The following is a 17431-nucleotide window of genomic DNA, read 5'->3' on the forward strand; positions in this document are numbered from 1 at the left end:
AAGCAGTAACATTAATATACAAGTATCATCTCCTGTCTTCTGTTACGCTTGATTTTTATTAAAAAACATCGTGCCATTCCCATGCAAGCTGTTCAACTTCAATGGAATTTGGGACACTTGATATAATGAATTGGGATTTTCTTTTGTAAATCGATATGTTCTTAGCATGTGTGCCTGTAGAAACACGTTCTGCAAACTCCTGCAATCTAATGTTGGGCTTGGACATTACAAATTACATATTGTTTCTCTTTGAAGAAGTTTTCAATTGCAGGATGTGCTATGATGTTCTCTTAGTCCACAGTACACATGGAGACTGATTTCACGCCATCCCCCATCGTTTTTTCTCCATATGGGGCTCATATAAGACTACGTTAATAATTAGCTCGCCCCCAGTGCCTATCAGGCTGTTCCCTTAGCTGACAACCTTCTCCACCAACTGTAGCCGTCCAGGTTACACGTCTTGGTGACTTCCCCGAATCAGTTGAGACTTTTTTTGGTTACTTCCAGTCATTCTTAAGAGAATGAATACTGGAAAGGGCTGATGGAATGCACACCCTGCCAATGTTGTTGAAGGTGCAGTGCAAAATATCCTTGGTCAGACCAGTACGGCATTTGCAAATTTTGCCATTCCCGCAACACAATAACATGTTCTATCAGTTTTGCCTTTACTTTGCGTTGCAAGAAGACCCTGCAGTATCAATGGAACAAATGCTGGGTTTATGGAAAGATGCAGCAGCAATCTTACTCAGAGACTCCTGATATTTTTGGGAACACAACCCTCTCAACATCGAAGAGGAGGAGGCGTGCTCTTCTGGGATCCAGGCCACCCGCCAAAATTGGGCATCCACTGCATCAAAACCAGCAGGGTCTGGAACAAAGAAAAGTCTTAGGGGCGTGAGTATTACTCCAGAGCAGCAAGGGCAGGGAGTAAAACCCCATGTCATTAAACACTCCCACACCGAAAGATATAACTTCTCCCACAGGAGTCAAGCTCTGAGCAGGGGAGAAAGAAGCAACTGCCTACTGGTCCATCACTGCCATCTGTTTTCAGTTGGCATCAGGAGCTAATAAGGCATTCAACAAAGAGTGTTGATTCACAACTGTTGTCGCCTTTCCCTCAACCAAAGGGTACCAAACACATACAGCCAGAGCACTCTGAAACTGAGCGCCAAGGTTACGTCAAGGATCACCTCGACACTTAGATTGGATGAATCAGAGTCTCAATTCTTACTGAAGCTGGTAGAGGAGCTCAGTGCCAGGCAGCAATAGATCTTCATTCACCCAGCCACTGGCAAAATCAGTGCTAAGCTACATTTCCCCTGATTCCACGAACCAGTGACTGACTTTTGAAGAAGAGCTCAGTTTCTTCTATCTAGACATCTGGTGCCTAAGCAACTTAAGGACAATGGCATAGGCCCACTACCCCAACCACCTTGGAAATTACCGGCACCACCACCCTTCCTCTGGCCCTACCACCACCAGGCCCATGCACACCACCACCAAAGTCACCAGAGAGGTTAGTGCACTCATTCTCAGGTCCAGGCAACCCTTATGGCGATGTAGGCGCTTATGAGCAGCACCTACGGACAGGAGTTGGGGATGACCACTGCAAGGATTTTAATGTCTAACCTGATCTGGAGCCATACCCAGCAAAGCCATTTCAACCACAAGATACGGCTGCATATCATGCCATGATTCTGAGGGCAACTCATCACCACAAGGTGGATGCCCATGTCCGCAAGGAGGAGGATAAATTCCTGGTGAAGACCCTCTTTAAAATAGAACAGACGTATCAGTCCCTATCCATGCTCATAGGCACATTAAAATCAGCCAATGATAGCTTTAAAGAGCCTGTTGCACCAGGAGTTGAGAAAAAGGTAAAAGCTTCTCCCCATGACCAACTCTAAGTCTGTGGCCAGGCCCCCGCAAACACCTTAGTGGTGCATACATCATGAAGCATGCCTCCGCGCATTCCACAGGTGGCACTGCCCCACCATTCGATGAAAGCAAGTGCCTTGATGCTGGTGCCAAACCCAGTATTGCCCTGCCAGAACTGTTAAACTTCCATCAGTGTGAGGTTTGTACAGCAATGGTTTGTTAGTTCTATATAACTCCATTGTCTGCGTTTTCTCCAACAGCTCTGTTTGAGCACTAGATTTATCACACAGTATAGGTTCTCTCAGCAGTGCTTTGTCAGTGTTATAGCACTGTAGTAGTATCAGATTTTTGTAGCAGCACCTTTTTAGGACTGGACTTCCAAGCGTTCTCTTACCTGGGCAGATGACCTTAAGCACAGATCACACTGGCTCACTTGGTAGGTCCTGCCTACTTTTATTGGTATGGGACACACCTGGCAGTTCTTATCAGATATATTATCCCCTTATACACAATTCGGTTTTGACATGCTACTAAGAAACCGGCCTTCTCTGTCCCAACATCGAGGTACACAGTACATTTTCTGGTATATATTTGTTAAATAAGACTGGAAAGGAGCCATCTCTGTCATGCTTATAGTAGTGCTGGTGGGGTGGAGTTGTGGCCTTGTAGTGAGAGTTGACGACTTTGGAACCAGACTCGAATCCCAGCCTTGGCCCAACATCTTCCTCATCCCCAAAAAATGAGTAACGTATTGTGGTGTTCATATAAAGCACTCTAATGATGCCAGGCCAGATTTGTGCTGTATAATACCACAAAAAATAAAAGTGATCCAACATAATCCACAAACGGCACTGCATCTGTTCCTTCGATTTGTCCCCTTATTCGCCTATTTTTGGTTGTCGACATTCTCGCGTAACCTCATAGGATAGACACACTATCTTTTGCTCCCTTTTGTAGATGAAAGCCTACTCAAAGTGTAATTTCCATCTAATAACTAGTTGTATGTCGTGCACCCTTTAGAGGGAGTTTGCTGATGTATTCTTAAATATGTTTGTCCTTCTGCAAGCATGTGGATCGATCCTCGAGTGTGCTTCGTCATCCTTTGGTAGACTCATCTGTCTGTTAGTGTCAGATCCTCGGATAGTGCTCAGTTTATACTTCAGCATGTTAGTCCCTCTGGGAGAGAACTGATTCTTACCTGTGAGTATCCCATGGCATGGTGCTTGTTCATTCTTGTTTGTCCCTCTGGGAACGTAATGATATATGGTGTGGTTCCTGGTAGTCATTTCTGTTCGTGGGCGTGTTAAATGCTCAGCAGGTGTACTTATCGATCTCTAAACATGTTTGCCGCCCTAGGAACAGAGCAAAACTGTTTCTGAGTGTACAAGGATCTCATATGTTCTTCTTGAAAGGTTGGGCTACACATTTCCCATGGACTCTTGATTCATGCCCTCCTTATCTACTATGCTCTCATCCAAAACTGGGATTCTAATTCTGTCTCAAATGGCTCCCTGTTTTCAGATAAGCTCTGGTACTGCCGTCTATCACCCAATCACAAGGTTCTACATTATGGAGATGTAGAGGATGGAACAGAGAATCCACCAATCGAGAGTCTCCAGGAAAAAAGTATGTGATGAATATCCCTCTTCTGAGCTCCCCTCAGTCTGTCCCCTTGCCCTTTTTCGCTCTTTTTTTGCCCACATCCTCTCTCTCATCCTGTGAATCACCATATTGTCTCCCTTGGTTTCTCCCTCACCCATTGCCTCCGTTCTCTGTTTTCGAGTCAGTTTGCTATGGGCTGGTACATCAGTGTTGCTGTTGTATTGTCTTTAGCTGTCAGTCCCATGACACACTCCCTTTCTCAGTTGCAGTGGCCGATATCAAATCTCTACTCATCGGGAAAGACTGTCCACACATTAGAGAGAAGGCTTCTGGGAAACAGAACAAGGTGCGTGTATTCTTGATGCTTTTGTTTGTGTTTTCCTATGTGTTATGTTTTCTCTACTATAGGTACCTGGGTTTGCTCCAGTATCTCCGCATTGTTTTTTTAACACGCACATGGTGATAAATCTGCTTTAGAAGGTGAGACAGAATAGGAGAATGATAAAGGTAACAACTGCTAGTACTTCTTTTTATCCTTTTGTTTGAAAGGTATTCTGTGGTTTCGTGGATGACTTGGCTCATTTCACCAGAGTACTGAGGTTTGAGGCGTTTTGGGGGTTTAGGGGTGCACTCGCAAGAGCTCTTTTAAATGCATAAGCTTGGTAGATTCAATCAATTTTGATCTGTTCAAGAGCCAATTCATTTTCTAGAGCCAGCCACTAGATGTCATGATAGGTCACACCATGTGCATGCACAGGGTGACGCTGCTAAACGGTTGTATCTTATTACTCTTAAACCGGTGCAGGGAGTGGTGGTGGGGGGGGGGGGGGGGGGGGGGGGGGATTGGGTTAATTGCTCCAAGAAGGGGAGAAGGGGCAAGTTCACTGTGTTTGTAACATTAGCATGCATTCGGTTCATCTGCTAATATGAAGTCATCAATCTTTGCAGGAAGTTTTGGAAATGGCATTCTCAATCTGCTATGACGTGGAAGACTATTATTTAAACTTCATCGCCCCCACAAGATATGAGGCAAGTAAGATGCAAATATTGGGACTGAAGTATCTGTGGTGGTAGAGATTGTGATGGAGAGGTTTAAGGGAAGTTATATATAATGTCATCTTCATGGTTTCATGTATAGTTAGCAACACTAATAAAACACTAGTGGATGAAGGGCATTCAAGTTGAAAGAATTAGTAATAATGGCAAGCCTACTTTTCAGGGTTGGTGGTCATAATTAAAATGTTCTACTCCATTATTTGCATTGATTGATCATTACTACCGAACACACCAAAGCTGCCTAAACACGGATCCCCAGAATCGGGTGATTTGCACTTACATCGACTTTTAGAAGCAATATGACGGTCACAATATGAGGTCCAGTCACTGTGACATCACTTGCAAAGCTCTGACTTTATTTCATGTTCTTTTCTGGCTTGGATGTGTGACAGCCTGCCTGTTCCTGGCTCAGTGGCAGCCAAAGAAGCATACTCAATAACTGATCATGGAGGGTCTGTTGATGACAAGTCATTTGGATGTGTTTGTGGGGCTGTTTTTTTTCCCGAGGATACAAAAAAAATTTTTTGCGCCTTACTCAGTATCTTTCGACTGTGAGGGCAGGCACAGCTGTCTGAATAGTGCTGGTTTGTGTTGTTTAGTCTAGCACTGGCCAATACTGTTTGTTTTTAAGAATAAAATACTTATAAATAGGGGCTTCCAGCGAGTCTGTTCATCTACCGGTCTGGTGTTGTCATTCACATTTTCTTTCCCACCACTATGGCATGCAGTACAGAGCTCGTGGTCAGTTCACTTCAGCCATTGGCTAACTTCTCTGTGAGTGAGAATTCTGTCTTTTTACAAGAAGCACAAATGCACACAAAGGCGTCCCCTTCAAAGCCAGGTACTATTATAGCAATGTCTGCTTTTTGAGATCAAAAATTAATTTTGCTTGAATTCCTTTCTTTTTTTAATTGATGAGGATCAGGCTGCTTTTCCAACAATAAAGTTTTACAAAATCTATAACAAAACAAACATTGAAAGTCTAAAGGCTGATGGCCAACGCCAGACTTATTGGCTTTGCCAATATTTGAATTAAGGAGACGGTGCAGCAAGGATGTTTTGCATCCAGTGTTGTGTACTCCGATATCTTAATATAGCAGCAGACAAATATCTTTGTGAAATTTATAAACAGAAAGAATAAGACAAAGTACCACAAAACGTTTTACATAGATGTGGCTTCCTTACTGAAACAGGTACCTATGCATTTAAGCATGTAAATTGTTCTACAACATTCCAAGTCTTCATCACCTAACAAGGTTACGCTCCTGTCAAGATCTTAATAAAAGTGAAATTATTATAGCGAAAATTGAACTGTATTAAATGCTTAGGTAAAACGAGATTACCTAATTGAAAATTGAGCAGTATTTTATTGCTACCTTGAGTCTGAAAAGGGAAATGCAAGATGCAAGGATTACACTTTCCTCCTTGCTATGAGACTTAATGAAGGCAACATTCCCAAAGGCACACACGTGGTAAGTTGTTTGCTACTTTGGGTAAGTACTACCACGATCTGTGTTTATAACTTTGTAAAGCAGATCGCTTTTCATTGTTTTTAGGTGTTGCAGTTTACATTAAGTTCTGTGATAGAGTAAACAACTATCTCAAATTGCCCTGTCAATCCTGCGTAGCATATCTAGTTGTAAGGAATAAACCCAGGACCAGTAAGGCCACTGAGGCATGCATGACACCAGCAGGCAGTTCTGACTTTTAAGCCCAAATGTGTGAAAGGATCAATAAAGCTACAAATCCAAGAATGAAAAATTATATTACTTAAAAAAGCAAGAAGCTGGTGATGGTGTCACACATGACTCGAGTGTGGCTTTTACGCAGAGAACTATCAATTTGAGTCAGGGTAGTAACACTGATAGCCAATAACGTGTATGTGTACAGTGAGACTCGGTTTTTATTTTTGACTGAGGGGAGACACCTGTTTTCAGGTATGTACCTTTAAGGCCTGGTATCCTTTTTCTGCACATTTCTGCAAATTTACATTCCAACCAAAACAGTCAAATGACAAGAGTCCTCATGTAAAGCACGTTCAATTGTTTACTTTTATGTCTGACATCTCAGTAAAGTCAAACTGCAAAGAGTTCCCCAATTATCCAACTGATGGTCATTTTGTATGTTATTGCCATTGTATAGTACTTGCTACTATTATTATGGAATTGTAGCATGATCCCTTTCTGGGCAAACTTCTGTGTGGAATTGGGAGTGTCTTCAATCAGTGATGGGTGTTGTATTTTTTGATCTGTGGTTATGTGGTAATAGTACAGTATATTCAATTATTAGTGTAGAAGTGGGTTATGTAGGATGAGTTTGATCTTGGAACCTCTTTCTAGTGCCTTGTGTAACTAGGTGGGTATGTCAACAGATTCTGTCTTTTTTCCTAAAAATCTGGAGATCTGCTGGATGTGCATGGAACATTATGCATAATGAAGTAAGTAGTAGGTGAACAACAGGCTCATCTGAAGTAAACATTTTACAAAGCACAGCCTGTCCCATAGATTTTCCAGCTCTGGATTGGATGTCTAAGCGGTAATGCATAGCAAAGTAGTGTGTAGCTCTTCATGTCACTTCTTTGCAAATTTCTGTTAGAGAAGTTCGGGCAAGGAAGCTTCTGTAGCCTCCATGTTTCTGGCTTAGTGAGTTCTTAAATTGGCAGAATGTTGATGTCTCATCTAGATATACGCCCTAGTGATGTAGGAGAAAAATCTAATGAGAAAGTGCTTTGCCTTTATTTCTTTGACTAAAAACCACAAACAGTTGATCTGATTGTCCGGAGTTCTTTGTCTTATCGAAATAGACCTTTTGGCATCTTTTAACATCTAGTGAATGTACCAACCTCTCTGCTGCCAAGACTGGAATATGAAACAAACATTGGCACAGCCAACAGGGTGGCCTAGGCAAGCTGGTGAGATTATTATGTTATAAGCATATGCCACAAAAATAAAGAAAAAAAAAATCATACATGCCGTCATCTTGAAAAGAGTCCTTCGGCACAGCTCAGGAGACCAATCACCTGATGATACATGCATCCCGTTCTAGAGCATGTGCAGAGCTTTGATTGTCTTGTGGTTCGTCTTCATTTGATTAATTGTTACTGAGACCTACATCTCCATCATCCTGGCCATCTTGTTCTTTATCATCCTGTCATCATCATCTCTTTATGATGAGCTGGAGGATCACCTGCTGTAAAGATTAAAGGTTGCATTACATTAAATACAGGAATGCAAGTGTGAGCCACTGGGCATTGCAGAGGTGCCAGCTGTGGTTGCAGAAGTACTAGTTGATAGTGGTCTCACAAGGCGCTTATCATCCCTTGTAATGAAATTAACAAGTATTTGGATCATAAGCATATCTGGGAGAGAGATGTAATGTCTGTCGTACATCTGTTTTAGGATTGGACATGATTGTAGAAAATCATGCGGTCTGCATCAATGGTAGTGTTGGGGAGTGATGTAGACCTTCAGCTTTCTCTTTATTCTCAACATACTTAATTTTTATCATCTGAGAATCTGTCACTTCATGGTCCCCTTTATCCTCATCTGGACTGAAAGATACCTCTACTCACTCCTCATATCTTCATAGCTAACATCATCTTGTCGTCTTTTTGATCATCCTCAGTGAGCACTTGCTCCTGCTGGGGTGAGAAGTAATATTCAGAGAAGAGATCAGGGTTGATTTAATTGGTAATAGTAAAGGAATTAATGAGACATCCAATGCAATTACAACAGTCCCAGTAGATGTGCTTGCAGCCAACTGGGTATCATTTTCAACAGCCAACGAGTCTAGAACTGGCTTTGGCACAAATGACAAAGTCAAATACTCGGTCGACTGACAAGTAGAAGAAATTACAACCCACTGTACCATAACCAACAGCACTGTAATGGAATGTTTACCTGTGAATGGTGGAAGTAAATTCTTTCCTTGTTTCCAACAACTGATGAGGATGATGACACACCTATATTTGCTTCAAAATTTGCCATTGAGGACATTGCAGTTGTATGTGAAGTCTTTTCAGTCGCAGCAGACAGACCCGATCTCAAATGTACTCTTGAATATGATACAACCAAGAGTTAGATCACAACCAACGACAATATGCAATTTTTTAAACTGTGCAAAGTGAGATTTTTCAGTTTTTTTGACACAGGAAGTTCTATCTTACCTCTTATTAGTCTTGGAACTATATATTTGAGGCATGTGTGTAGATGCACATGCTTAGCATAATCTCGCCATCGAGGTGAGGCTGTGTGTGTCTGATGCAGCCGGTCGGTGCAGACCATGGCCCGAAGGCAGTGGTGGCCCAACAATAGTCTTTGGGGGGTCTGGATAGGTAGGCGACTGTTCGTGTTGGTCGGCTGGGGCCACGGTGGAGATGGAGGGGGCTCAGTACTCTCAGCTTGAGCTGGTGTGAGATCATGCATCTCCAGTTTGGAGCTGGAGCTGTCCGCGGGGGACAAGATGCCTTCATCAGCAGCAGTCGCCTGAGCTTGTGTCTCCTCTTGAGTGTCCTAAGGTCCGAAGTATCCTTGAACCTGAGGCGAGACATCTTGAGGCATTGAGCTTGACGGTCATGCATAGTCTTCTTTAACCAAAAGGACTTGCAGCCCTCACAGGTAGACTACTCATGTTCAATGGAGAGGCACTGGTTACACACGTGGTGGAGATCGGTGTGTGGGTACTTAACGTGGCAGTGAGGACAGATCTGAAGGACGTCCATTCCATCACCGAGTGGACATGGTGCAGAAGGAACGTCGAATAAATGAAGTTTTGCCCAAAAGGGCGAAGGCCCACGTGAGCTGCAGCTGACTTGAATCGCCCGACAAAGTCGACATCAATGAACAGATGAGGGAGACTGAGGGAGACTAAGGAAAACCACGATCGAAAACAATTTCAATAGTAAAGTCTCAAATGGATTAAGCAACAGCAGTGTTGAAACAGGGCAGAGGGGGACACGTCTGAACCCAACTGCAAAAGAAAACAATATACCAATGGAGATGATGACCATGCGCATTATCAGCAAGAGAAGGAGTCACTCTACCTCATGACTCAAAAGACTATCTTCAAAGAAAAACAATTTGCACACCATCTGAGCCCAACACTAGATGGTGGGATTATGCTAAGCATGTGAATCTACAGCACTATATGCCACAAACATATGCTTACAGGGTAGGTAACTTATTTTGTTCGAGGCATGTGTGACGGTAGATACACATGCTGTGCATAGACTGTAAAGCAGCCCCCCTCTGAGGCGGTGGCTAACCTGTAGGTGTTGCAGTTGTTTGAAAAAGTGTATATAGCACAGCCTGACCTACATTGGCTTGTTGGAATGCTAAAACATCCACACAATAATGTTTCATGAACGTGTGTGGACCATATAGGTGCCTTAAATATGTCAGCTATTGGAATATTTCCTAGGAAAGTCATGGATGTTCCTTTCGTCCTAGTAGGGTGTGCTCTAGGAGGTGTAGGTAAAGTTCTACTGGCTTTAGCATAACATATTTGAATACACTTAACTATCCATCTGGCTATGCCTAATTTGGATATAAGGTTCTGTTTATGGAGAGGTGAAAAACCAATGAAAAGCTGCTTAGTTTTTCTGAAAGTTTTAGTTCTATTAATGTAGAACATAAGGGCCCTTTTAACATCTAATGTATGGAGAGCCCTCTCAGCAACTGGATCAGGTTGTGGGAAATAACTGGTAACTCGATTGATTGAGGTGAAAATGGGAGACAACTTTAGGGAGACATTTAGGGTTTGTGCATAGAACCGCCCTGTCTGTGTGTTGATGGAAGAAAGGTTCTTTCAAGGTTAAAGCCTGGAGCTCACTAACACGTCTGAGTGAGGTGATAGCGACTAAAAATGGCATTTTCCAAAAAAAGGAACTGAAGGGGGCATGTGTTCATTAGTTCAAATGGAGTACCCACAGGTGTGTAGGAACAACATTAAGACTCCATGAGGTTGCAGGTGGAATCTGTGGTGGAGCCCTTCCATTAAGACTTTAATGACTGGTATTTTGAATAAAGAAGGCTGTTGCCCTTTCTGTAGATAGGCAGCCATTGCAGCAAGATGTAATCTTATAGATGTGAATGCTAAACCAGCTTTTTGTAGATGAACCAAGTAGCAGACAATGTCTTGAACACTGGCTTTGAAATGGTCTGTGTGTTTTGAGTGACAGTAGCAGACAAATCTTTTCTATTTTGCCACATAGCAAGTTCTAGTGGTAGCTCTTTGGGCTTCTCTAACCCCTTTGCTGCCAGGCCTTTTCCCCCCTCAGGTACAAGGCCTTTTTGGCTATTTGGAGCAGTTCGCCCTTAGGCCCTCATAACATTTTGTCCATATAAGCTACCCATGCCAAATTTGCCTCCTTTTTTACCAACATTCTAGAGATTCTAGAGGTACCCAGAGTTTGTGGGTTCCCCTGAAAGAGACCAAGAAATTTGCCAAAATACAGCGAAAATTTCGTTTAAAAAAAAAACAAATAGGAACAAAAGGGCTGCAGAAGAAAGTTTGTATTTTTTTCCCTGAACATGGCATCAACAAATGGTTTGTGGTGCTACAATCACTATCTTCCCAGCTTTCAGGTGCAGGCAGACTTGAATCAGAAAACCACTTTTTTCAACACACTTGGCATTTTACTGGGACATATCCCATTTTTACTATTGTTTGTGCTTTCAGCCTCCTTTCAGTTAGTGACAGAAATGGGTGTGAAACCAATGCTGGATCCCAGACAGCTAAACATTTCTGAAACATATACAAAATTCTGAATTCAGCAATGGGTAATTTGTGTAGATCCTTCAAGGTTTTCCTACAGAAAGTAACGGGTAAAATAAACAAAAATATTGACATTGAGGTGAAAAAAAGCCATTTCTGTCCACGTTTTCTTCTATAACTTTTTCCAGCAGTGGCAGAATTTTGAAAACAATATACCGTTACGTCTCCTGGACCCTTCTGGTTGCGGGGAAATATAGGGATTGTAGGTTCATCAAGAACCCTAGGTACCCAGAGCCAGTAAAGGAGCTACACCTTGCAATAGGTTTTCATTGTATACCGGGATATACAGCAGTTCATTTGCTGAAATATAAAGAGTGAAAAATAGGTATCAAGGAATCCTTTGTATTTCCAAAATGGACACAAGATAAGGTGTTGAGAAGCAGTGGTCATTTGCACATCTCTTAATCCCGGGGTCCCCATACTAGCACGTGAATTCCAGGGCATTTCTCAAATAGATGTCTTTTTTACACACTGTCTTACATTTGGAAGGAAAAAATGTAGAGGGAAACAAGGGGCAATAACACTTGTTTTCTATTCTGTTTTCCCCTAAATCTCCCGATAAAAATGGTACCTCACTTGTGTGGGTAGGCCTAATGCCGGCGACAGGAAACGCAACATGGACCCATCACATTTTTACATTGAATTCACATGGGTTTTTTGGAAAGTGCCTAACTGTGGATTTTGGCATCTTCGCTCAGCCGGAAACCTAGTAAACCTGTGCATTTTTCACACCTAGGGGAATCCAGGATAGGGTGACTTGTGGGGCTCTCACCAGGTTCTGTAACCCAGAATCCTTAGCAAACCTCACAATTTAGCCAAAAAAACACTTTTTTCCTTACAGTTCGGTGATAGAAAGTTCTGGAATCTAAGAGGGACCACAAACTTCCTTATACCCAACATTCCCCCACATCTACCAATAAAATTGGCACCTCACTTGTGTGGGTAGGGCTAGTAGCTGCGACAGGAAATGCCCCAAAACACTATGGGGACACATCAAAATTATCAAGTCCAGGGAGTTGTGACTTGCGTGGATTCCCCAGTGTTTTCTTACTCAGAATGCTCAGCAAACCTCAAATTTAGCTACAAAATCAAATTTTTCCCACATTTCTGTGTTGGATCACTGCACCGTCACAAATTTCCTACCACCCAATGTTCCCTTCAGTATCACGGTAAAAATGATACCGCACTTGTGTAGGTGGGCCAAGTGCCTGTGACAGGGAACAGCCCAAAAAAAAGTCAAAATTGAGGGGGAACCAAAGCGGGTCCAGAAGGGTAGTTTGAAAAAAAAAATACGTTTTTAGGCTGACAAGTGGGGCAGAATTTTCTATCGGTATAAATGCGACAATGCTGGGTGGTAGGAATTTTGTGGATTCCTGCAGATTCCGTAAGGTTCCATCACAAAAATGTGGGGAAAATGTGTGATTTCAAGCTAAGTTGGAGGATTGCAGGGCCTTGTGGGTAGGCAATTGGTGCGGGGTGCATGTGAAGCACACCACCCTGGACTCACCCAGATGTTTAGTTTTCAGATGTGTCTAGGTCTCGTAGATTTTTCTACATGGCAGTATCCCCAAGTCCAAAAAGTGCAGCCCTCACCGTTCCAAGTGGGATGATTTTGAGAGTTAGCAAGTTCTCATGGTCCAACTGTAAAACCAAAACCCAAAATAATCAAATGATGTCTTGCTTGTCGTTGGGATAAGATCTTTTAGTGTGTGGGGGAGAGCTAAAAGACTGTTAACCCCTTTAGGTGGGGTGGGGGCATAACCATGCCCATACTGGTTGGTAGCCACCACCCCACTATTTTTGTTTAATTCCCTGGCATTTAGTGGGCTTTCTGCCCCCCCCGGGGAGTGGATCAGGGTTAATTACCCCATCTGCCCACCGGTGGGCAGGACAACTTTGTCCCCATTTATTTGGGGGTGAGGGTATGGCCATACCCCCACCCTCTTTTTTTGAAAAAAATCTTCCCTGGTCTCTGCTGTGCTTTCTGCCCCCCCCCTTGGATGCAGATGGGCCTTACAAAAATAGGCCGATCTGCCCCCCAAGGGAGGCAGAAATGGCCAACAGTAATGTGCCCCCCCATGGGGAGCGACCCTTGCCAAAGGGGCTGCCCCCCAAACAAAAAACACACACACACCAATCCCTGATGCCTAAGTGATTTCTGCCCCCGGGGGCAGGTCAGCTTCATAGAAATAGGTTGATCTGCCCCAAGGGGGGCAGAAATGGTCTAAAATAAATTCCCTCTCCCCTAGCCCCCCCACCCCACCAAGAACCGACCCTTGCATAAGGGGTCGCTGCCCATCTGTAAAAAATAAATAAAAATGAAATAAAAACCCTGGTGCCTAGTAGTTTCTGCCCCCATTGGGGTCAGATCAGCCTAATTAAAATAGGCTGATCTGCCCCCACGGGGGGCAGAAATGAACTAAATTAAATTTGCCCCCCAGGGGAGCGACCCTCGCCTAAGTGGTCACTTCCCTTGTATGTAACTGACATTAAAAAATAATGCTTTGCATTTCTCTTCCGATCGTGCTGGAAGCTGAGCTTCCAGTGCGATGGGGGTGGCCTTTGATGAGGACAGCACGTGGTTGCGGGCTGACGTCATGGGGAGAGTGGAATTTCCCTTCCATCCCTGCCCATGGGAGGGGGGTGGGAGGCCCATGGGGGTGCGCCAGCACTCCCCGTGGGCCAGGTGCAGGAGGAGCTGGTCTCGTCCTCACCACACGGCAACTGTGGCCGAGGGCGAGACCAGCTCGTCCAGGGCACCCGAGGGGTTAATAACGGTCATACATGTAGGTGGCAAGTTAAGGTAACCAAATTCTGTCATCTCAGAAGCCAAATCGCTAAGCTGAGAGCTTTGAGATCTGGGTGCCTATTTTTTACATGGTTCTAAGGGCCAGATGTAGCACGCCGTTTGCATGGCGCAAACTGCGAAAAACGCAGTTTGCGCCATGCAAACGGCCTCATGCGATGCACATTCCCAAATTGCGAGTCCGTACCGACTCGCAATTTGGGAATGCGACTCGCAAATAAGAATGGGTGTTCCCTTCCTATTTGCGACTCCCATCGCAATTCAGAGTTGCTTTGTGACCGGGAATGCGGTCGCAAACCAACTCGCAGTTACCACCAGTGTCACACTGGTGGTAACTCATTCGCAAAAGGGAAGGGGTCCCCTTTGTGAATGTCGACAAAATTATTTGCACTGCCTACTCTGAAAAAAACGAAACCAAATGGTTTCGGTTTATTTTTCATTTTGCAACTCGTTTTCCTTTAATGAAAACGGGCTGCACAATACAAAAATAAAAATGCTTTATTTATAAAGCAGTCACAGACATGGAGGTCTGCTGACTACAGCAGGCCACCATCCCTGTGAGTGCAGGGACTCGCTATGGGGTCGCAAAATGCGACCCACCTCATGAATATTGATGAGGTGGGTCTTTGCGACCCCATAGCGAGTCGCAGAAGGTGTCTGAGACACCGTTCTGCATCCTGAATTGTGACTTGCAAATTGCGAGTCTCTCTGACTCGCAATTTGCGAGTCGCAATTCATGGATTTCCTACATCTGGCCCTAAGTGAGAAGGTCCAGCCTGTTGGAGAGATTCTCATGGGGAACTACAAAGAGTTCTAGTAGCATTGTAAACCAGGGTTGACGAGCCCAGGTGGGAGCCACTAGAATCATTGGGAGAGATGTTGGTCTGAGCTTTCGAACCAGAAATGGAAAGGAAGGGAGAGGAGGAAAAGTGTAGGCAAATATCCCTGACCATCTTATCCCTAGTGCGTTGCCCTTGGTGAGTGGGTGTGGGAACCTGGGGGCGAAATTTTGGCATTTTCTGTTTTCTGCGGTTGCGAAAAGGTCTATCTGAGGAATCCACCATCTGTGGAAGTATGTAAGGAGGACTTGTGGGTAGAGTTCCCATTTGTGGACTTGTTGCTGCATCCTGCTGAGGAGGTCTGCAAAGTCATCCATGCCTTGGAGATATTTTGCCAACAGGTGAATGTTGCGATGTACTGCCCATCTCCAGATGGTCTGTGATAGACAGGATAATTGTGGAGACTGTGTCTCCCCTGGTTTTGTAGGTAGTACATGGCTAAGCAAAAAATGAGGGACAGGGAGGTTAAAGGTCCACTGTATGTTCTCCCAAACCTACACAAATAAACATCTTCCTCTATTAGGAACAGTGTATTCTTGTTCTGTGTCAGGTAGTACATGGCTGTCATATTGTCCATCCGGACTAAGACAACCTTGTGATTGAGGTGTGTAAGGAATGCTTTCAAGGCTAACTGAACAGCTTGAAGCGCTAGGTAGGTGATATGGAGATGCAGGTATTTGTTGTTCTACATACCCTGCATTTTGAGATCCTTTAGAGGCGCACTTCATCCTTCAAGTGATGGCGTCCGTCGTGACAGTGAGAGGGGGAACAGGGTTGAGAAAAGACCGCCCTTTCAACAGATTGTTGGTATTCCACCACTGCAGAGAGTGATGAGTTTGGCAGTCTCTCAACACTAGATCCTCTAACTGACCCTGTGACTGAGACCACTGTTGGACTAAACATTCCTGTAACGGGTGCATGCATAATCGGGCATGTGGTACTGTGGCAATACAGGAGGCAATCATCCTTAAGAGATGCATGACTTGTCTCACTGTAAGTTGTTGATTGGCCTGAAATTGAGGTAATAGTGTCTGAAAATTAAGTACTCTTGCAGAATTGGATAGGCTAATCCTATTGGTGTGTTTAGAATAGCCCCTAGATATGGCTGAACCTGCAGAGGATGTAGGTGAGACTTGGGAACCAAAAAAGTTGCACACAGCTGTCATTGCAGACTGCTTTTGCTGGTGCAAGCCAGGAGAAAAAATGACATGGCACACCCATTGTGTGCCATGCCCCTCTCACTACATCTAAATATATGTAAGTTCCCCAACAGCAGGCCTTGGAGCCCTAAGGCAGGATGCATTATATTTGATGTGAGGATACATCTCCATTAGCAGACATGGTCCTGTGATTCCCCGATGTGTTTGATTGCTGGACATTGCAAGCGAACATGGAAGCCATCTTAAGGTATGTACTGGACATTTGTTGTTACGAGTTCCCCAGCTACATAATGGCTTCACTATAACTTAAGGTGTTTGGTATAAAACACCTCATCTTAATAAAGCAAGGCTGAGGCCAGCCTTGGATTTATTATACTGTGCACCCAGAGGGCACCTTGGAGGTGCCCCATGAAATCTACTAGTGTGATGGCTTTCTGGTTTCGACCAGCCTGCCAACACAGACATGTTTCTGATCCCCTGGAGGTGAGAGTCCATGCTCTCAGGGACCAGAAACAATGTCTTCTCCGGAGGAAGGTGTTATCGCCTACTCCAGCAGGATGACTGGTAAATCTGCCAAGGACAGGATAAGAGTACCTCTCTGGCCATCACACATAGAATCAAAACTTCCTACAAAGGTCATGCTGCAATTCACCATTCTACCAATCAAGTACTGTGTAGCATTCTGCCATTGTGCTAATGTGCTGCAGCATCTCTCTAGGACCAAGAAGTGCTACATAATTGCAACTACAATACAGCACCTAACTATGAAAGACATGTGCAATCACACAGTCTCTGCTAGATTCTGGCTCCCTGATCAATAACAAAATAGTGCATTGAGCAACTTTACAAAGCCAAATGTACATCTGTTGTGTTTGAATGTGAAGAACTGTATACATGTTTGCACTTGTTCTTTAAACCAGTGGGGTTAGAAGAGAAAATACAGGCTCAAAACAGGTTACCCAGAAATGTAAGGGTTTCCATTACTCCACTGTAACAATTACTTGTGTATACACCGTCACAGAAAACTGTGCACCCAGAGGTTGCGTAACAGTCAAGATCCAATAATAAGAAAGATCATTAGTTTTATACAAGTGAGAACACTCACAGTTTTCCTGACTGGAGCCAGCAAAACATGGAAGAAAACATTATTGCAACTTCACAACTACCTCTACATGAGGTCAACTGATATATTACCATATGCTGTCATATAACCATAAACCACAATCTCACCATCTTATCTTGAGAAATAAATACCAGAAATTGATTTGCCAAAGCAGTAAAGAAACATTAAAATTCCAGATCTAAAGTAAATATAT

General features: G+C 43.7%; 1 protein-coding gene across 2 annotated transcripts in view; it reads left to right on the forward strand.

Annotated features, from left to right (window-relative positions):
- Nucleotides 1-17431, forward strand: part of ELMO3 (engulfment and cell motility 3) — a 284505-nt gene that overhangs the window by 249929 nt on the left and 17145 nt on the right. For both annotated transcript variants that reach the window (XM_069217282.1, XM_069217281.1), the window contains exons 18-20: nucleotides 3400-3504; nucleotides 3744-3826; nucleotides 4429-4509. In XM_069217282.1, coding sequence (XP_069073383.1) covers nucleotides 3400-3504; nucleotides 3744-3826; nucleotides 4429-4509 — 269 coding nt within the window. The remainder of the gene's footprint in view (nucleotides 1-3399; nucleotides 3505-3743; nucleotides 3827-4428; nucleotides 4510-17431) is intronic.

The sequence above is a fragment of the Pleurodeles waltl genome, chromosome 12 (assembly GCF_031143425.1).
Source record: "Pleurodeles waltl isolate 20211129_DDA chromosome 12, aPleWal1.hap1.20221129, whole genome shotgun sequence".
NCBI lineage: Eukaryota > Metazoa > Chordata > Amphibia > Caudata > Salamandridae > Pleurodeles > Pleurodeles waltl.